At 27.6% G+C, this 22821-nt stretch overlaps 1 protein-coding gene across 1 annotated transcript; it reads right to left on the reverse strand.

Moving 5' to 3' along the window:
- Nucleotides 1-1154: 1154 nt before the first annotated feature.
- LOC122268252 (serine/threonine-protein kinase haspin homolog) lies at nucleotides 1155-22572 on the reverse strand (the record flags this gene model as incomplete). The annotated part of the gene is given in 6 exon segments (XM_043055568.2): nucleotides 1155-2339; nucleotides 4826-4925; nucleotides 6049-6283; nucleotides 16573-16646; nucleotides 18997-19088; nucleotides 22510-22572. Coding segments are annotated over 6 exon segments (868 nt in total), but the record flags the coding sequence as incomplete, so codon positions are not given.
- Between the last annotated feature and the right edge of the window lie 249 nt (nucleotides 22573-22821).

A 22821-nucleotide genomic window follows, 5' to 3' on the forward strand; every position in this document is an offset into this window, starting at 1 on the left:
ACCCCAGAGACCTTGATCAAGAAAACTGAGATGTTCACAGTAGGCCTTGGCCCTCTGTGGGCTGTTGCACCATAGAGTTTAGTTTAGTTATAAGTAAAAACAGAAAATCATAAAATACAAGAAAACTTGTTAATCAAATTAAATAAAAAACAACACTTAAGAATTACCAAACGGAAACGATAATTAAAAGAAGCGCTAACATACAAATTAAAATCCCAGGATATAATGAGATTAATTGAATTTTAAAAAATCATATGTTTAAATATAAATTATCCTCTACTTTTACTTATAAAAGCAGAGGACTTTTAACGAAAGCAGATGTGATTCCACATCGGGTAAAACTTGCTAATGATGTTGTACCACTGAGGACTCAGAATTCAATCAATTAAAAAATAGTGTTTCTTTAATAAAATTACAGATAAATAAACATAGACGACGATATATATAAAAAAATGTTTTGTTCTTAATAACTAATGTATGATCTAACTTTATGAAACAATGACTTGTCATATTAAATCAACGATAAGGAAAATTAAGAAACATAAAAGGATTTTTTTAAAAACGTAACAAGTCAGTACTCTCAGGGTAGAAGTTTCAAGTACCTAACTTGGATATCCAATTGACAGCACTCCAAAAACAATTAAGAATAATAGAATCTTGAGGATGCATTTATTGATGGTCGACCCGATAAATATCTGATTTTTTTTTTTTTTTAATCCTTTACTGTGTAAGAGCAAATTATGGTTGAAAATGTAAGATTGAAATCTCGCAATTTGACAAGGTGTCAAATTCCCTGACAATTCCTGGTACATACAATCCTTAACTTTCTTAAACCACAAGCTTTGCATAGTATACTTGTCTTTTTCTCTTTTTTTGATTTATGGCATAGAACACAAGATCTTTCAGACCCATGACTGATGTAATTTGTTACATTTCTCATTAGGATTGATGAGTTCGTTAAAGAAAGTCCTACTAATTGTTCTATAGTTAAGAGATGAAAATCTTGATGATTAATTTAAACTTTTCATTTTTTTAAATATAAACATGTTTAAACAGTTATATTCAACAAGTGAGATATCAGCACAAATGCAATAATATATGTTCAGTAGGAAATAAAAAATGGTAAGAAATTTTTTTAACTAAATAAAAGAGAAAAAAAATAAATAATATATTTATTTATTTTAAAATAGATATTACATTAAGTCAAGTCACACATTATTATATAAAGAAAAATGAGATCACAATATATTCTTCAAAATAACTGCATTGCACTAAAAGACATACATTTAAAATCATTTTAAAAGCAATTTAGAACAGTTAATTTGTTGCACATATGAGATTAAAAACAGAAAGTGACCTGAAGTTTGAGAAAAAATATGAATAAATATGAAATAAATATGAATGGTGAAACAAATAAAAAACTTAACACAATAAAACAATTATGAAATATAATAATATGAAATGAACAAAAAATAAAGCTCATTTCAAAAAATGTAATTACATTAGAAGAATACACTAGTCATACAACTATTTAAAAAAAAACGCAAAACTTATCACATACAGTTATGGTATATTCACCACTTAACCTAAATAAAATGAAAATAAAAATAACATTTTATATACTCTTGAAGTCAGAAAAGCTGATCTAGAAATAATTTATACCAAATTACTTAACAAAAGTGATGAGAGTATCCAAAAAAAAATTATAAAATGAATAAAGCAACATGAAATAATAAAAGATTGTCAAAGAGTTGTAACATCATATCTTTTAAATAATTAATACTAACAGCTGGCTGAAGCTTTTGAAGATAGAACCTTTTGAAATATTTTGAGTATAGGCAGCATCAAATTTGCCTAAGATATTTGATCTTAATCATCTATCACAGACTACCAGGCACTTTTGCATTATTTTTAATAATAATAATACATTTTACAAAAATACTATTATATATTTTCTTATTCATATGAAATCAAATGAAATTTCAAAATATCATGGAATATTTTTTTAATGAATACAATATATAATCAATTCCAATCAATCAAATAAACATAAAGTTTTCCCTTTTTGCAAAGATTTCCGATCAATGAACACTGTACCACTATTTTGCATGGATACTGGGCCTTCAATTTTATCTGGTACTCGTAAAATCTTGCATGCTTCAAGACAATCTAAGGCACTTTTGCACTGCGTCATTTGGGTAATAAGCATTTTTATATTGTTCATACTTTTCGCATGCTTAGTGCTTGATGGTCGACTGTAACTATGTTCTTGAAATTTTTGGCATAAGAAAGTCAACCATAGCACATTTGAGAACAACAAGCATTCATGCCATTTGTTTCTGTAAAAAAAGAAAAAAAATTCACAAACAGAAAATGAGTTAATCATTTTTTTTTAAATATAAAGGAAAAGCATTTTGCATGAAAAACAATAATTAAGAACAACAAACAATGTCTATTTCAAACAACTTCTATTTTTGTGGGTACTTATAGGAATTTAGTTTAGAATACTTTCTTTATCTATCAATGTTTAATTTTGCTACTATAAAATCATGACATTCTATGAACAACAATTGTAATTCTTGACTAAAAAATTTAATTTATTAGTTTATTTAGTTATTTAACTAACGAACTTGAATTTAGACTTTTTAAAACAAGATTTTTAAAAATGTTTACTGACAGTTTTTATTAATCGATACAGCATTATGAACAGAATATGCCCAGTCACATTATCTAATGCAGAAGCGCCACAACTGGAGATTTCTTTACCCATAAATTAGTTTGAAAGCTTTAAAAAAGAATAATAGCTGATGCTCAAAAATGCTCCCATCTTTTTTTAGAGGAGTGTACAATTTTATTTCATTTTCTAAAAGAGGGTGCAACTATGTTTAGGTTTAAGTATATTTTATTAAAAGGAACAACGCAAGTATAAATACTTCGTAAAACATTCGATTTACTCTGCCCCTGAGTAAAACTAGTATACAGATTAAGAATTAAGGTCAAAAGAAGATAATGACCTCTGCCCTGGATTGAGAACCCAAGAAAGACAATGACATAACTAAAACAAAAGCATAATTAAAAAAAATTCAAAACATATTAGTATAAGAATATTCAAAAATAAATATTAAAAAAATTGGAAAGTAAATTTCTCTCTTTGCAAAAAATTTAGTGGGTGGAAAGCAATTGTTGTTAAAACAAGCAATCTTGGTTTAGTAAATTTATTATTATAACAGCAATATAATCCAAGATTTTTGCTATTTATAATGTTAAATTATTTAGCACATTGAATCTTAAGCCAAATGAGAGCATTTCAAGTTCATGTTAAGTCTTGCTAAACGTGGATACTTATAGAACCCAATAATGCCTATTCTTATAATTTTCAGTGGCAGAAGGTGTTTGCACTCTTCCTTTCCGCAGAAGGAAAAAAAGTAGTACAGAAATCAAAAATTGCAACTTTTTTCACCCTGAATCATTCAATCAATAGCAGCAATGGATTGATAGAAAATCACCATGCTTGCTATCCACGATCTTGGAAGATCCGAGATTGATGTATAAAATGCATGAAATTTTACACCATTAGTTAACAATCAGTCACTTACTGCATTCATGCATGTTGTTCTGTTCAGAACCTATTTGGATTTAGAATAATTTTACATAAACTTTACAGGTTTTCACAGAAACAGATTTAGCAGATGTACACAAACTGTGATACTCTTGCTTTATACTAGCTCACAGGAAAAAAATATTTTTGCAGCATTTTCTGCTTCTTTCCTCATAGAAATTATTCATGTAAATGTTATTGAATGTATTTTATGTGAGAGGTAAAATTATATGCATAAATATTTCAGGTTTTTTTTATGGACTATTGACAAAATATACTGTTGCAGTGCTGCCAACTACTAAATTTTTTTAAAAAATATTGTTTAGTGTGGTCAGATAAAAATCAAAACTTTCAGAACTTTTGATAATTTTGCTAACATTTTCAAAGCCTCACCCCGAGAGAGCTGAAACAAAGTGGTGCTTAATATGAACTTTTGAGTCTATAAATAGTGGTGTGGAAAATAACCTAAAATCAAATTTAGAAAACCAAAAATAGTATATTAAAACAACTTAGTTAACAGTAGAAGAAATTTTCCTTAAAAGCATAGAAAGTTGGCAACCTTGCTGTTCTATTAAAAGGAGTTTTGATGACAAACTTTTTTGCAGCATTATAATAAACGAATACATTAGACACAAAGCTATTACTAAAATAAAAAGTTATTTTTATATGCACTCTGACTTTGTGCACACAATTAACAATTCAGCAGTAAAAAGATATGCAAATTTTGATTACTTTTTACTTGCCCATTTCTAAACGATTTTTCTGTACATTCACACTGCTTTTTAATTTCTTTTCAATTTTTATTTATTTATTTAATTGCCATTTCTACATAGTTTCTCAAATGTTAATGTCAACGACAACCAAATTTCGAATTCAAGTTACAGTCATGCTTGAAAAGAAAAAGCTTGTGGTAAAATCAATCACAAGAAGCTTAAACTAGTTCCGAGATTGATAAGTAAAAGGATCTGAGGGGAAAATGAGTAACTGATGTTAGGATGTCTCCTAAATATTTTTTGAAGTTGGTTTCCATTTTATTACCCACTAATTATACTGTTCTTTGACGAAGTGGGATGTCTTAGGGTAAAAATTATGTTTCCCCTGACTTTTAAGCAATTTGCGTCAAGGGACTATTTTTTTTAAAAAGAAATAAACACCAAAGATGAAATCAAGAAAGATAAAACTAAAAATAGTAATAATAAATAAGAACAAAAAAATAGTTCCACATACTCCAACTGAAGTTTGGTGGCTTTATAAACATTGAATTGTATGTCACCAGTTTGTTCAAATAGAGATTTATCATCAGCAAGGTCGTTATAATAGATTACACCTGAAATATTTCAATAAAATTAAAAATATTTGAATTAGTTCAAGTCATACAATTTAAATGTTCATCAAGATTGGCCCAGCCCAGAAAAACTCAGCAGGTTTTTGCAGATTGGGCCAACTTGAAGAAACTCATCTTTACACTCACTAATTGGATTTTTTCACATAATTCACATAAAATTTCTAAACAATTTTTTCTTTGCAATTGCCAAACCAAACTGCTTTTTGAAATTATTAACTTTATGTTTTATAAATTTATTTTGCAGTTTTTTTTATACAAAATGATATGAAGTATAACATAATTCAATTATTTGATTTTTGAAAACAAAATTTAATAAAAATAACGAAATATGTGAAAAAATTAAAGTACATGATTTAAAATCTTGCTAAATTGTAATATATTACTTATCTATAAAACAAATATAATGTGTAATATACATTCACTTAATACATATATATATATGTATATATATATTTGGATTGTAAACTCAAGGGGTGCAGAGTAAGTCTGTTCGCACGAACAAGGTTCAGGTGAAACTCTGACAGCCCTAAAGAAATTTTTGGTTTAATTAAATAAATAAAAATTAGTGCAAAATTTTCAAAGGTAAAAAAAATTATCTCTTTACAAATTACAATTGTAAAATATTAATATTTCAATATACTTTGATTTCGGTTATTTTAGCACAAAAACAAATTTATTCAAGAATTTATCAAAAATCAAATAAAGCCTTAGTTAAAGGGAAAATTTTTTAAAAATACAGACTTTACTTTCAAAAATATTTTTAAAAAGTTTATTGTAATTAAAATTAAAAAAAAAAAAAGAAACTGTGTTCTGGGGAAATATTAGGTCATGAGAATTTTTTTACATCCCTGTCTATATAATTCCACCTTCTATATGAAAATCTGATAAGAATTTGAAACGTAGAATGTGTCGAAGTATTCAACTAAAAAATATTCTATTTTACAAAAACACAATCTGACACTTCGTAGAAAAATCCAAACATAGGCAAATATTTTTATTTAAAGAAATGAAATCATTGCGGTGCAAAAAATAAATAAATAAAACAATATTATCATGCGAATCTTATGTTTAGTGCTGAGAAAGAAACATTAAAAAATTTACTTACCACTTTCTAAAATGCGTGAGAGTGTAAAATCTATAATATTCACCATCAGACCTCCACTTGCAATTGAAAATCGTTCACCTCTAAAAGTATATGAAACAGATTTACTTTTAGTTCGACTAACTAAAATATTTCCGAGATGTAAATCTCGGTGCTCAAATAAATTCACTTCTTCTGCAATGGCCAATGAAATAGCAAGTTGCTTGAATACAATTTCTGCTTCACATGCATTACGAAGCTGCAATATATAGAAAAATGTTTAAAGAAATTGAACAAAGTATAACAAAAAACTATGAAAAAAATCCAAAGCAAATATATTGAATGATATATTTAGAGACATCATAAACACATATTTTTTTTGTAATCAAGAAAAAGAAAATTCAGTACATTATTAACAGAACATTTATATCATCCGTGATCACAATCAAATTAAAGGAAAATCGATTCCTCAAATAGCTAAATTGAACCCAAATTTATGAGCAGAATAAACTATATAAACTCAATAAAAAATAATAATTTTTAAACAGTTTTAATTAACATTTTAAAAACTAAATTTATTAGAGACTTGATTTTCTAAGCATAGGCAAAACTAGGTAAGGGTCAGGCAAACCCTAGATATATTTGATTTCATTAATTTCAGGTTCAAATAATTTTTAGAAAAAAATATTTCTAGAAATGTTTTTTAACTAGGAACATTTAAATTTTTTTCTTCTTTTCTTGCCATGAGTGACCCTTTTATTATCGAAAAGTACACTTATAAGATTTTTTCCCTCACATTTTTATAGTCTCAGCTGGAAAGAAAAGCTAAAGGCTTGGTTTTTCAGGACAAATGAGTTAGCTCCATGTGTAAATATTTTGCCAGCCCCCAAGGTCAATGCCAAAAAAGTGGTATGTTAGGACCTCTCATTTGAGCTTGAGTGTTATCAGAAGTTCTGAAAATGACATAAGCACTATGAAGAAAGAGGAAAATATATCATTTTATTGCGTATGATAGAATCGGCTCTTTTCTTGTAAACATACAGATTTTTTAAACTCAACTATCAAAATATAAAACAAACACATAAATGAGTTCGTAAGCAAGTTATATATATTTAATGAATTCTTTTTAAATGAAAACTCAAAAGAAAAATATAGGTTTCTTTTCAAATTACAAAAAAGTAATTAAAAGAAAATAACTTTTTTTTTTTAAAAAAAAAAGAGTATTTATTTTATATTAAATATTATATTATATATTTCTAAGAGCAATGCTTTTGTTTATCTAAAAACAATACAAAAATTTACAATCACTAATATTTTTAAAAAAAGAAAAAGATTTTATATCACATAAATAATTAAATAAAAGTTATTTACTAATTTTTATAAAATAAAACTACAATTCATGAATAATTTTTCTTTTTTTGATTGAAAGTATTATTAGTTTATAAATTAAAAAGACAGTTTCAGTAAGTAAATAATAACTAAATATATGCAAATTTTTGTATTTAATGTTAAGTGACAATTTGATTAATTTTATTGAAAAAAATCTGATTATTTATATGTGGGAAAAGAATATTTCCAGGTAATATTGAGTCATAATATTTCATTATTTATTTACTATAAATATAAATTTTATACGTTATTTTAATTATACAATAAACAGGGTATCTGCTACATTTTTGATTTTCAAATTCATGACTTTTCATGACTAATTCGAAGAATTTTTCATGACTTAACGAAGTTACTACTTTCTCCGACAAAAACACAACAATAAAATTTTTAAAAGCATTATAATAACTTTCTCTGAAATGATAGGTATAACCAAAACTGTTATACTCTGCATCTTCATATTTATAGATTTTAAATTTAAAAAACTGAGTAAAGAAAGAGTTGAAGCAATAAAATAGCTGAAAAAAATACAAAAGCAACTAATTTTTCTTCTTTTTTTCTGCAGAATTACATTCTAAAGAAACTTTTTTTGTTCATCGGAAAGGAAAGAAATACTCCCATTTTTCTGTTCTCGTTTCGGAATAAAAAAATTCGCCAATGACTGGCTTGCTTCAGCTAAAATTTTAAATTGATAAAATAAAAAAAATAATAACAAAAATTCTGAAATCACAGTAGTTAAAAGACAATTCGTTCTAGAAATGATGTCTTTTCTTTCATTTTTTGAAAGAACACCATAATTTTTAAAGAACACAAAAATATTTTATATTTTAATCAAATATGACTGTGAGTGGGGATTTTGTTGCAATTTAGATACAGTGGAAAGTCGCGTATCCGGAATCGGCGGGACTTTCCGAAGTCCGGATAATCGATTTTTCCGTATAATAGACTCCCAAGGTAAACAGAGATTAAAATGATCTGAATCTAAGAAGCAGAAATTAAATAACATTATTTTTTGGGCAATAATGTTTTAGTATTAGAATGATATCTAATCAATCAAAAACAAAATATTTAAAAAATAATAATTATTGCTATTATAAAAATAAATATAGGAAACTAAAAAAATTGACAGTTATGAAAATATTAATTGCTCTCTCCACCATTTTGAACTAGAACGATTCAAGCAAGAAGGGGAAATTCCCGTCATTCAATAAGGTGGGTAGGTGAAGAAAATAAATTCATTTCCTCCTTACTTGTCATTCAAGTTGAGGGCGGGGTAGTGACAAATTCTTATTTTCTCTCCCATCATTGGCTATCAATCAAGCATAAAGGCGTGGCATGCTAATTGGGTTCTCTTTATTTTTTCTTGTGTGACTAAAGGGGATTCCCCCTCTAGTTTAACATTCAAAAAGGTTCCAGGAAATGCCTCTTTTACTAGCCAGCTGCATAGAAAGAAGGGGGAGGGAGGGGACTCAGTTATGCTCTTTTGAAAACAACCCCCCCCCCCGTTTCCTGCATTCCAGAGGAGGAGCGTCATGGTCTTAGTAGGTCTTCTGTTGATTTATGGGTTCAATGCATAGATCTCTAGAAGCTGAGAAGGGGAAAAACCTGTCAAAAGACTTCGTTTTTTTTTTTAAAGGAGAGGGAAAGATGAAGAAATGTTTGTTTATTTTGATTGTTAAAAAGTGTCCGGGAAATCGACCCTTCCGGAAAAGGGACGTCCGGATATGGGACGTTACACTGTATTCGGAACACCATGAAATTGGGGGAGGGGTGAATTCCATTTTAAAAAATAGTTAAAATCATGACATTTCATGACAAATTTTGTTCAATACCAAAATTCATGACTTTCCATTATTTTTCACGACTTTCCAGGTGCGCGGATACCCTGAATAAAAGTTTTAATTGAGAATATTTTAATCAAACAAATGTATAATATATTATTTTGAAAAAAAAGAAGAAATACTAAATTTATTCTTTAAACTAAAAATCATTGAAGACAGATAATTTAAAGTGTACCCATCTGTTGACCATTGTACGAATGACAAATACTATCATTAAAATTTTATTAACATCTAATAACAGCATATTTAGTTTAAAGGGCCCAATAATAGCACACATAAGCTTCAATGTGGAAATATACAAGTTTATTTTAAATAAAAATATTCTTTCTCATTAAATTAACAATACAAGATTTTTTAGTATACTTTGCCATTGTAATGCCCAGATCGACTGCACATCACATTCAAAGCGAAACAAATTCTGATGGAAGCTGCGGTTGAAGCTTGAAGTCTGATGACATATGCTGACCACTTAGCAAACAGGCCAATCGGGGGATGATGTTGACATTCAGCTATACGAATCTCTCTAAACAAACAACATCTTAAGGTAAGCAATTCAAATGTAAATTCTGAGAAACATCCCTTTTCTCTTTCTTCCTTCATCTTGATACTTCTTTTTTTTTTATCTTCTGATTCTCTACCTTCTAAAAGAACCTTCCAGTCCCAGGCTACCCTCATAGAGTTGTTTTTTCATGTTTACATCCCCTCAAAGACACTAGTTTAGAAATCTTTCTCTCCTAAAAAAAAACAAATTTCCGTTTTCTAGGGGAACAAAAAGGCATGCTAATTGTTTCGTCCAAGAAATCTTTGCAACGTACTGTCCCCGCTTTCTTCAATTGAAGTATTTTGTAAAGAGTGTGTGCTGCTCATTTATTTGAATTTTTGTTTTTCTCTTTTAATTTATACTCGATATGTGTTTATTTTTTTTAGTTTGAAACATTTTTTTCTTTATGGCTCCTAATTATAGGATAAGCAATGTTTAAAAATAATGATAAGTCATATTTTTGGCGCAAGTTGTTTTCTTCTTGTTTATGAATAGATCATGGTGCAAGTTGTACACATTTGATTTTAAAAATATATTTAACTGCTTTAAACATATATTTTCTCTTTTTTTACCTTTCTATAAATTGCATTTAGACTAATTTTAATAAAAATAAGAAAACAATGTTCAAAGTTTCCCAATTAGAGTAGAACCTTGATTGATCGTTTCTCATGGAAACATACAGTATGAATGGTAGATACAGGAAAATGACAAATTAAGGTCAACATAAATTGCCAACTAATGACTTGAAAATGTATGAAAAGTATTAAAGTAATTCACCCTAAAAATTAAAAAAATTACAAGAAAAAAAGAAATAAAAATTATGTTCTTACTGCAAATATATTATGATGCAAAAGCACCATGTATACGCACATTTATTTATATAAAATAATTAGAAATTCTCATTTATTCTTTTCTTTTCAATGCAAACAATAAATGTTCAAGAATTGAAACAAATTGCTGTTCAATTTTTATAAGTTCGTGAATACAGAAAGCTCCTCAGTGTTTCAAAGGATTCGAGACCTTCCACAGATTTTTGGAACTTTTTATGATTCTTTATTGCCATTGTCATTGATATCACTTTAGTTTCTGTAATCATTTCTTGAAGCGACCACAAGTTTCAATATTTTTATCAACTAATGCATAATTATCAAATGTGATGTTTCAAGCATTTTCACAAAGCAGTTACAAATCTTCATTTTCTTTTTCATCATTAGTATCAAGAGTTACTTTTTTCTTTTTCAAAATAAAATAACTTACAAATTTTTTTTTTAAATGTTCGCAAAATTTCTAAACCATAAATGCTGAAATCAGCTAGTTTCTAAAACTATGTAAACGGACTATAGTATAAGGATTTAAGGAATAATGATTTAGCCGAATAGATGAATATTCGGCCAAAAGCACCTCTTCATTCATCGCTCTTAATTTTTAAGTGAAAGATTTAACGCTAAAAATCTTAATTCAACTTTTTCACATTGTCGTAGTTTTAGAAAAAAGTAACCATAAAAGTATAAAGTTCCCTAGAAACGCTCTTTAAAAAATGCTGTTATAATAAAAACGCTGATAAAAAAATTTATAAAAATAATAAAAAAAGAAACAGAAATTTTTTTTCTTAGTTCTGAAATATAACTTTAATATTGAGAATCAGTATAGTAGTTGTGAAGTATAGTTACTGAACAAGGGGAAAAAATGACAATAAAAGAATAAAGTTTATAAGAAACGCTCTGTTAACATGCTTAAATTTAGTTAAAGCAGAAAAACAGACAAAAATGAAACAAAAAAATATTTCTCGATTTTCAAAACATGAAGTGTTGAAAAAACAATGAAATTGACTTGCTTGAATAAAATTTAAAAAAGAAAAAAATCAGCATTACAATACTCATGGTTCAATACAAAGTAATCAAGTTTCAAGTTTTCAAATTTCACTTTTCCTTATCTTTCAGAACATAAATCAACAAGTTTCAGAACTTAAAACATGAGTAAAAATTTTTTCTAATATTGTATAGTAAAAAATATGATTTCAGATTATTCCTTATTAACTCTATTAAAATTTCCCAAAAAAGGGAATTAAGAAATTTTCAGAAACATGCAAAAACCAGGAGAATTTCTAATAAAGCCAGGAGATCAAAGAAAACCGGCAAAATTCACTTGAGTTGAGAGCTACGTACAATGCGCAAAAAAAGATATCCTGATTAACTTTTGTTCTATTCATTGGATTTTCACATACTAAGTGTCAATCTTTATGGTTCCTAGGAATGAACTCATATACAGTGATACCTTGAGATACCAGTTTAATTCGTTCCGTAACCTTGCTCGTATGTCAATTTGCTCGTAACTCAAAGCAAATTTCCCCATTGAAATTAATTGAAATGCAATTAATCCGTTCCAGCCCCAAAAATGCTACCACCAATTGTTTTTGTTACGTATTTATAAATGACAAATATTGCATAAAAGCATAATAGAAGAGAATGTAAAGCAAGAAAAAAACTGGTTTTATAAAGTGTACATACATATTTGTATTTTGGTCACTTAAATGCAACTTACAACTTAAATGCTACGGCATGCTTAATTTTAGTCACTGCTTTTCTCTTCATTGGTCTTTGCTTTCTTAGTCGGATTTTAAAAAAAACTGTCCAAGGAGGTTTGTTTCTTCCTCCTTTTCAGAATGCTTTAGAAATGAGTTAGGCAAGTGTCATTAAATAGCTCCGATGCACGACTAGTTGCAACTTTTTTGGGGTGTTTCTTTTCCACGAACTGTGAAATTCTCGCCCACATTCCCAAGAACTCTCTTAGCTCACTTGTAGAGACAACCTCCTCCACCTCTGGCTCTTCCTTGAAACCAATTTCTTGCAGAACCTTCGAATGCTGCTGCGACTGTAACTCTTGTAATTCCTCAGTCGTCAGTTCCTGAGAGTGCTCCTCGACGAGCTCGTTCACGTCTCTCTCACCCAACACCAGGTCCATAGATTTTGCCAGAGACACAATCTCCTCCTCCACTGGCACTTCTGGTTCGAATCCTTCGAAACTACAGACTCAGGCCACAGCACAATTTTCGGCTACAGACTAACTCAGGCCACAGCTTTTTCCATGCTGAGGTCAAGGTCCTCGTTGTAACACTCAACCAGGCCTGATCAATAATTCTGAGGTATATAGATGTTAAAGTGGTCCTTCCAGTACTCTCGAAGGGTGAGGTTTGTGTTTTCTGTCAACTCAAAGCAGCGCCAGAACAGGTGATTAGTGTACAGTTTTTTAAAATTAGAAATCACCTGCTGCAGGATAGGAGTGGTGTTAGGTGGTATTAGAGAACTTTTATAAACTTGAACTCTTCGAGGATGTCATGTTCGAAGCTCGGTGGGTGAGCAGGAGCATTGTCGAGGACGAGAAGGGCATGTATGGCCGTTCCTCGTATCTCAAATGTCGCTCGTATCTCAAAACAAAACTTTGCTCGCTCGACAGCTCGTATCTCAAATAACTCGTATGTCAGGGCGCTCGTGTCTCGAGGTACCACTGTACTAATTATTCAGTGCTAACTGTTAAGTTACAAAATCAGACACAAAAACATACTTTCTCTGAATAAACATTTACCTTTTTTCTGACGGATTCAAAATTCTAACCCCAAAATAGAAGAGTTAGCCGCAATCCGGGAAATATAGTCGCCATAGTTAGATCAAGAGAGCGATCCACAGTTCGGACCCCTTAATGTTAATTTCACTTTTTGCATTTTTAGTCATATTTCATTTTTAAAATTAACTAAACATTTCCAAAAAAAATTTGCACCCATTCATAAAACCCTAAGATAAACTAAAGATAATATCATGCAAAAAATAATTTTTAATAATTATTATTTTCATAATTTATGTTACATAAAACTAATTTTAATATCGCATTAAGTATTTTAACTTAATATACTTACTGCACTACTGTGTCACTAAATGAATAATCCATAGAAACTGAAGCGAAAAGATAAAAATTCATTACCTTAAAAAAATAAGAAAATAAAACTCGACATGTTTTGAGCGCTCAAAAATCCATGTCACGAGTCATTAATATCTAGTGAGCCCTGACTAAGCATTCAAAAATAGACACCAAATTTTAAGACTCGCCAGATGTGAATCAAGAAAACAAAAGTAATTTGAAGTAAGAAATGTATGGTTGCCAGCGAAAAATGAAAAATAAAAACAATAGAAACCGTGGCAACGGAGAGTGAAACAAAGAATGAATTTCTTGCCAGTGCAACCTTGGCTATATTGTATAAACCAAACTGGTTTTAAAATCTAAACTAAAGGAACACGGTAGACAAGTCCCATTTTCAAGAATGAGATAAATCTATTGCTGCATCGAATCTAAACTTTATCGCAATTTAATTAATAATTAGCACTAATTAATCAGCATATTTGAAGTTCCAGAAATGACTTCCAGAAACCATTGAGATTGACACTTAGTATGCAAAAATTTGATCATTAGAACGAAAGTTATTCAAAGAGATATATTTTTTATGCGCACTGTACCAGTAATAAACATAAATTTGAAAATAACTTACTTCTCTCCCCCCCCCCCCCAAAAAAAAACACAGATTTTATTTTATATAAATTATAAATAGGATTAAATTGGATTACATTTCACACAAAGATAATTAACTAACTGTTAGAAGAAGAAAAATTTATTTCTATAAGTGATTTTTCATTTTTTTAAAAATTCAAGCAGTTTTAATTAAGATTTTAAACATAAATTAAATCAAGCTGATCTAAATCAGTGAACTCAGCAAGCACTACTACATAAACTCACTGATTGCTAGTTGAATGTAATACAAAAAATCTATAAGTTGACCATTAAAGCAATGCACCACAAGCAATCAATTTGCACAGGTTTCAGTGTATTAAGTTTTGTTAAATTTTTTTTATCACACAATTGTTAAATTTTGAGACCCTGGCTGCTGGTTTGGAAATATTCTGAATATAAAGAACAAACTTCGACATCACTTTAATTTATACTGCCGTAATTTCGAGGAGAAACGCCGCCCTGGTATATACGCCGCTCCCTCAAAAATCGACTGACAGATTCACCGGACACGCCGCGCCGAATTTTTAACAATTAAAGAATTTTGAACTTAATGCAGGTATTGATTAAAGACTTAACACATGCTCTAAATATGCATATGTATATAATTTAAATAGTTAAATAAAAATAAATAAAAGGATATTAAATATTAAAAAAAATATAGAAACAATCCTAGTATATAAAATAGATCTTAATAATTTTCTAAGTAAAATTAAGCATTTTCTAATTTTAAAGTGAAGTGACCATTAAAATATAAATAAAATAATTAATATATCATAAACCATTAAAATAAGTATGAAATTTTTTAAAAATAAAACGATTTTACTTTTAAATTAACAATCCAAAATCCTGCTTTAGAAATAAACGATAAATCCAAACAAATTTTGTTCAAAGAAAAACTTAAGAATAATTTATTTAGATATCACGTATCACTATATATTCATATCACTGCACTTAAAAATTCCTCAAAATCAGAACTCTCTGCATCAGAGCAAATTAGGTTTACTATTTAATTGTTTATTTCGGGTTAATCCCTGTCACTTTCGGTCTCGTTTGTCCCGGGATGATTTCCGCTTTTTTGAAGCCATTTATCACAGTTTCTTTTTCTCTTTTAATTGCCGACAGCTTAAACGCAGCGGTATAACTTTTCCTCTTAATGGAAGGCATTTAATATGGATAACTTAAATACAAGTTATGTTAAAACAAAGCGAAAATAGTATAAACGAAACAAAAATATTAACAAAAGAAAAATATTAAAATATTTATAAAACAAAAACACATCAGAACTGAAAATAAAACGATAAAAAAACGTAATAATAATCAGCTGAGGAAGATGATCGAAATCAGACAGAAATATGAGCAATGAAAAAAAAACAATAAAAAGCTCTCTCCCAAGCATTTAAAACAAGTTTCTATTTTTAGCAATTCCTCCCCCTATTTTCACTTCTCAAAACAGGTTTCTTTTTTCAACTGACTCCGCCTAGGACGGTCTTTCTTTTATCCCTGTCTAAAATTCTCACACACTTTGTTTTTTTCCCTCTGCACTGACTCTCAGTGGAAAGTTTGAAATTCTTTTTGAACATTCTAATTGTAAGATTATTGAAGGTCATTCCAAGCTCATCAGCATGCTTTATTTACCAAACATTCACCTGTTTTTAACAACCAGCTGAAGAAAAAAGGGGAGTGGAGAGAGGCATCCATGACAAGTGGAAGAGTCATATTTCCTGGAAAGAACAGGGGGTGGGGGAGCGTTTGTTTTACAGTTACCTTATCACTGGCCCCACCCTGATTTTCTTCATTCATTCCTTTCTGATTTATGCTTCTCCACTCCACGCCCATTTCCTGCACTCAACAGCTGTCCATATGGCAGAAGGGAAAGAGAGACTTTGTCCTCTTGTGGATAGTGGTCTCCAGAAAATGATTCCAAGAAAGGATTAGGGAGGAGAAAATTCCAGTTGCACTGACCATTCCTTGGAGTGACATTAAGCATGAAAAAATAAATAAAAAGTAAAATAACAGGTGGAAAAAATGAAGATGAAATTTCCAGTGCGGTTTCTAAAAAGCAAAATTTTTGAAGAAAAAAAAAGTTATACTATATAGGCCGCCCCGTTAGATACGCCTTCCTACTAAATTTTTAAGTTTTAAATCAATAACGCCGCGGCCTATCTCCGCGAAATTACAGTACGTTGAAATTCAATAAATATAGTTATTGAAATTACAATTTACCACAAAAGAGGATAGATCCTGACCACCATATTCCAGTTCAATGATTACAAACATCTGTTCTTCATCAAATAGGTCTGAAATTAGAGGTGCAAAAAATAAAGATTTAATAAGAAATTAAGAAACAAAATAACATTTTTGATTAAGTATAAATAATTTAGAACAATGGTTCCTTTGTATCATTATCTTTACTTGTGCCTGGATAATACTGATGAAATAAATTGTAAAGACCAGTTAAAACTGTCATAATATTGTCTGTGATAAATAAATCATACTTGCATTAATAATTAATAAAGTATCAATAATATTCTTAAAAAATTAACTTTTCTCTTAACTAAAAAATTATTGAGATTTCTTTTTTAGGCTTCTTTAATGACATTTAATCAAAAATGTTTTGTATTTTAAAAAGTTTATTCTTAATAATATTAATAATTATTATTATTTTAAATCAAATAAAGTAGGCAATAAATAACATGTAAATCTATGCAATCTTCCCAGATGCATGTAATATTTTTTAAGTAACTCATTTTTTTAAGGTAAAGGAAAGGTAAGGAAAGGCTTGCTTTCAACAGTAAAATGAAACAAAATAAATAAATTTACGATTAAAAGAAAAATATTAATGTTACAAAAATTAAAATTATAGACAGAATAAAAACGTTTTGAAGAAACATGTAAAAAATACTTTTTTTTTACATTGGGTAAATTCTTCAAACTTAAAAATGCTTCAAAAAATGAGCAAACAAACAAAAAGGAAGAAGCACATATGATAAAAATACTAAGTACCATAGTATTCATGTCTAAGAATGCATCTATAACTTGATTTAAAAACGATTGATAGGAACATTTCAATAAAAAAAACAGTAATAGTCTAAAAACAGCAATCATTTAATTTTATTTTAGGAAAAAGTCACAAAAATTCTGAAGACTGAAAATTTGAAAATAAAAAGTCCAGCTTTGAGAAAAATTTTGCTAAAAAACACATAATAACCTAAAAAAAAGAAAAGTCTTTTTGTAATAAGATGTTCTTTTAAGTTAAAATAGTCCTTAAGTAAATGAAAAATTAAATTCAATCTTAATACTGTAAAAACCAATTTTCCCCAATTTTTTTTTAAATAAAACATGGTTAAGAATGGAAAAAGTAAATTACTGTTCTGAAGACATATGATTGCTTATGAAATAGAATTAAAACAAATAATCTTAAATTTATTTAAAAATCTTTAACTTTTTTCATAAGATTAACAGTAATTTGCTCCTAAATATTATTATTTATCCTCAAATTATGCAATACAAATTAAGAAAAATAGTTCATCTGAGCTACTCTCAAGTAATTTTTAATTCAAAATACAAAACTTTTTTTTTAAATAAAAGAATTTAGAGGGGAAAAAAATACTAAAAGTGAATACCCAACTAACAAGTAGCAAAAGTATTTCTTTAAGTTATGTAACTTAATAGAATAGTAAAGCATGTTACAAAAACTAAGGAAAAACTACAAAAATTGAAGTTTGAGTCACAGGCTCATTATTATTCATTTTGATCTCGCTCAGTATCACATTGTTTGAAATTTTTTTTAAAGATACAAAATCCCTTTATCTTACAAATTACAGACATAGACAGAAAATTGTACACACCAAACAAAAGCCACGAGTGATTTTAAAATTTCAGTCACCAATTTTTAAAAATTTAGCACTTATTTTACATTTTAATAGAGATTTTATTGCATTAAGTCATAGATATATTCTACACACTTAATCATAAGAAAGAAAAAAATACGGACAGTTGGTGTAATTATGATCACTTGTGACTTAATAACCTTATAAGTTATTTACTTAGGCTATTAAAGAATTGATCATAATAACCCCTCAAAAAATCTCAAAATGTTAAAATTATGATCTCTTGTTTTGTTATTTTTTTACAAACATGTTTTAATATGATTATTACTTATATTTGGACATAAGAAATTTTTATGTAAGCAAATCTTAAATGTATAGTAGTGAGATTCCTATCAGATACAAAAATAAAAAAAAACAAGTGTTTTATTGTTAGTCAATTCAAATCTACAAATAGATAAGTTTACAAATGTGGTGCACATTTTATATAAATTGTTAAGCATGCCTAGCAAAATACATATATAAAACTTGAAAAAACATTTTTAACCTGGACAACTATTTTTTTACTTTTTTTCTAAATAAAAAATAGTGCTTGACACAATTAACATGTGGTCACAATTATCCCAATTGAACCTCTCTCTGCCTTTAAATATTCTAGATTTATATTTAATAATCTTCCATATGTAACTTCTAATATTGAAGAAATTAATTAGAAAATTCAAAACAGCACATTCTTCTTTGTACATCTAAAATCCTTTAAATGAAAACCATCATCTAATCAAATTAAAAATATAAAGACAATATTTTATGGCATAGCAACCTGGTCTAACGTTAAGAGCAGTTTTTTCTCTTGAAAATTTATCCCATGCTTTTAGTAATTTTTCTGGATAACATCCCTTTACCACATGAGACCTATAATATCAAAATATTTTAAATAAGGATATAATTTTATAACAAATAAAATAACAAATTACTTATGCATATCTGCCAATTTTTACTCTTTTCAAAAAAAGTTTTTCCAAGAAATAGAGAAATGCCATTTCAATTAAAATTAAAAGATGGTGTCTCATTAAAATTTAGTCGACACCTAAACACACATTCAGACAGCCAACAGGCTTATTACATATATGTTTTGAAGATTTGAAAGTAGTGGTATTCAAAATTTTTGTTTAATCACATTTATTCAAATATGAAATAAGTATGAATGTTTAAGTTTTGCTGCCACATTAAACACAAAAATAAAATCCGAAAGTGTTGGCAAGTATACTTATGACACACAATTAGAGATAAAATATTAATTTACTATTATAATTAACTTATATGCATCGATTTTATAATTAAAATATTCTAACAAATTAAATGATTGTAAAAAGGTTGAGAAAATACAATATACTTATTTTAATATCAGACACTTTAAAAGAACAAAAAATATTTAAAAATTGGTAACAAAAACAAGTAGCGATTTGATGCTTAATAAGTTTATTTAAGAAATGGATAGAATCTAGCCACTTTGGTAAACAATTGTGCAACCTTTTAGTTACAAAGTTCAAAAAAAAAATTTTTATGTCAGTATCTTTTTCCATATGCGCAAAAAGGATATAAGAGTAGAAGCCATTTATAACGAACCCACATTTTATGGAACTCTGGATTCAATAAGTGAAATAAAATGTTCTGTCAAGTACAATGTATTTTTAGTGGAAATTTTTTTTTTCCTCGGATTTTAAAAGTTAATTGGAAATGTGGAAAAGTATCAAAAATAATAAAAACTATTTAAAATAATTATAAATTTTAATTACAATTTTCATAAATGAGAGACTGATATATTTCTTTTCAATCTTGTTTCAAGTCTAATACTTACATATTGAAGTATAAATGAATAGAATTCACCAAAATTATGAGCCATATTATTTTTAAAAGAAGTTCAATTATTAACACAGATTCGGACTATTCTCGAAAAATAATAAAATAAAAATAAAATTAATTTAAAGAAAATTATATAAAATTTTATTTTTTAATTATCTGAGTGAACATAAATTTAAATGTAACAAAAATGTTTTGAATAATAAGTAGGTTAGATATAGTGAAAATATACTTTTTTCTGATTTTTATCTATAAAATTAATATTACCAACTCTTAGATATAAATCGAGAAAATACAAACTGCAATGAGAGATTTTAAAATTGAGTGAATTAGAAAAAAGAAGTTAGATTTTAAAATTGCCTGAATACTCTCTGGGTAATTTTAAAAAAGAGTAAATGAGAATCGCATTCTGTGATCTTAAAATAGTGTGAATATAAATTAGGATGTGTGATCTTAAAAATCTGAAAATATAAATAGATATGTGAAAATTTTAATTTGTGTGAACACAAACCACGATGTTTGATTCTTTAACGGCATGAATATAAATCACAATGTGTAATTTTAAAGAGTGACTCACGAATCACATTAAGGGATTTTTAAAAATTTAAATACGAACCGTGATACTTGTACTCAACTATCCAGAATGCTCAAAAACCACTAAATTCCCGATATGTAAAAAACACAAAAAATATTGCTTTGTAATATTACCTTACTTTTCAAAAAAGTGACATACCACAAGGAAAACAAAAAACACAATACTTTTAAAAAATAATAATAGTTGTTCTTAAGAATTAAATAAAAAGTCTGAAATAGAGAAATGAGAAGAACATAAGAAGAGAATAAAAAATTTTACTTAATTACCATTTGTTTTTAGAATTTAAGGGGAACAACACAGTAAAAGTCAATAAAAAAGAAATTTTTAATGAATTTTAAAAGAATTGTGATAAACTTAATAATTTTTTTTTTGCATTGTACAGATTTTAATTTTCATTTTGTTATGTTACAAATTCAAAAAGTTTACAAATTAACGTTTATATAATATTTATAATATATTTTTTAAAATCATACATAACTCACTGTACTCATAAGTTGAATAAAAATATTCACCCTAATTTAGTACCATTTTGATTTTTCTAACTTCATGCATGTAGTTTTTATTACAAGTAGGATATTTAAAAAATAATTTTTTTTTAATAAAATAACCCTGTTTTAAAAGAAAAATTTTTTATAAAAATGACATAAAATTACAAAAATACATATTTTTGTGCATTACTTAAAATCATTAAACTCAATTAAACAATCCCAACGTGCAACAAAAACTAGAGCTATTGTGAACATTGTGTCAAAATTAAACAGCTAAACAGCTTTAAAAATAACTTAAAATACTTAGTTTAAAAAAAAAATAGAAAACTAATAATCTTTATAACAAAACTTCAATACTGAAAATCTCAATTTTTCATATTACTGTGCCATAACAAAAATGATAATAAACATTTTCCTCTGCTTTCTGCATGTTTTTTATTCCAATTCTTTGTCCACCTCCCCTTTCTCCTGTTTAAGTGTGGAAAATTTGTCACTTACTTAGAACCTGATCTTCACATAGTGTGCATTTGAACTTGTGTAGTCTATGTTAAGCGATAAAGGTGGGTGAGAGCCACTCCTGCCAAACTAAATGCTTGTTTTTATAGTTATATGGAGAAATTTAAGGGGGACATTCATTCAATGCGGAGCGAATTATGATTAATCGATATTTTATAGCAGATTATTGAATGCTCCAAACAATTCTTAATTTTAAAAAAACCACTTCTGTTTTTAAAATTTTTTTACATAAACTTCTGAAAATTCTAGTCATTTAAGCTTTCTGGTAAGTCAAATTCCAGTTAGTCAGGCTTTTACTGTACAATATTTTTGCATGAGACAGCAGTGACAAGTTATCTAAGAGTTTTTCTGAAGAATTGTAAAAAAAAAATTTAAAAAAGTTAGTGAAAAAATTTTACATATTTCTAGCAATGTTTATTAATGAAATATACATTTTACTAAAATATGCACAGTATATATTTAATGTGACTTGTACCTACAATGAAAATATCTTTAAATATCTGAATCTAAGACAAATCTTTAGAACAAAGGAACTGAAGTGAAATTTTACACATTCAAATTGAATTGTTAGTCATAAAATTTATAATATAAAATGCATATTTAAAAGGTTTTAATACATAAAAAGAAGAAAAACATCTTTAAAAGATAAATAAATTGAATAAAGCAAACGGCACTTTCTGGAGAACCGCCCGTATATGTGCCGATTTTGAAACAAACAAATCACATTGAAATACATGTTTAATATTATACTCTTTTTTTTTATTGAAAGATAAAGAATTTTAAAAGAATTTAAATTTTGTTGTTGTTAATTTACGTCGCACTAGAGCTGCACAATGGAATTAATTATGCATAATGGATTAAATTTTGTACATACCCTTTAAGTAAGTTGAAATTATTAGTCTGATAGATCTCATTACTTCTCAGTTTATTTAAACACCTGGAAAAAGAAAATTAATGGCATTTTTGTTTCATCAATGCGTAAATATTCTATAAAAAAAGGTAATTTCTGAAAATATATAAAATTATTTTTTAAAAAAGATATAACTTATCACTACTACAGACTTTATGTAAAAAAACACTTTTGCTTGTCTTTTAAATCTTTATTGGATATCAAATCAAATACCCTTTAAAGGTCTAAAAAAATTTTTTCATAGTTTCAGAAAAATTTTAACGACAATTGCTCTAT

This window comes from Parasteatoda tepidariorum, chromosome X1 (assembly GCF_043381705.1).
Source record: "Parasteatoda tepidariorum isolate YZ-2023 chromosome X1, CAS_Ptep_4.0, whole genome shotgun sequence".
Lineage (NCBI taxonomy): Eukaryota > Metazoa > Arthropoda > Arachnida > Araneae > Theridiidae > Parasteatoda > Parasteatoda tepidariorum.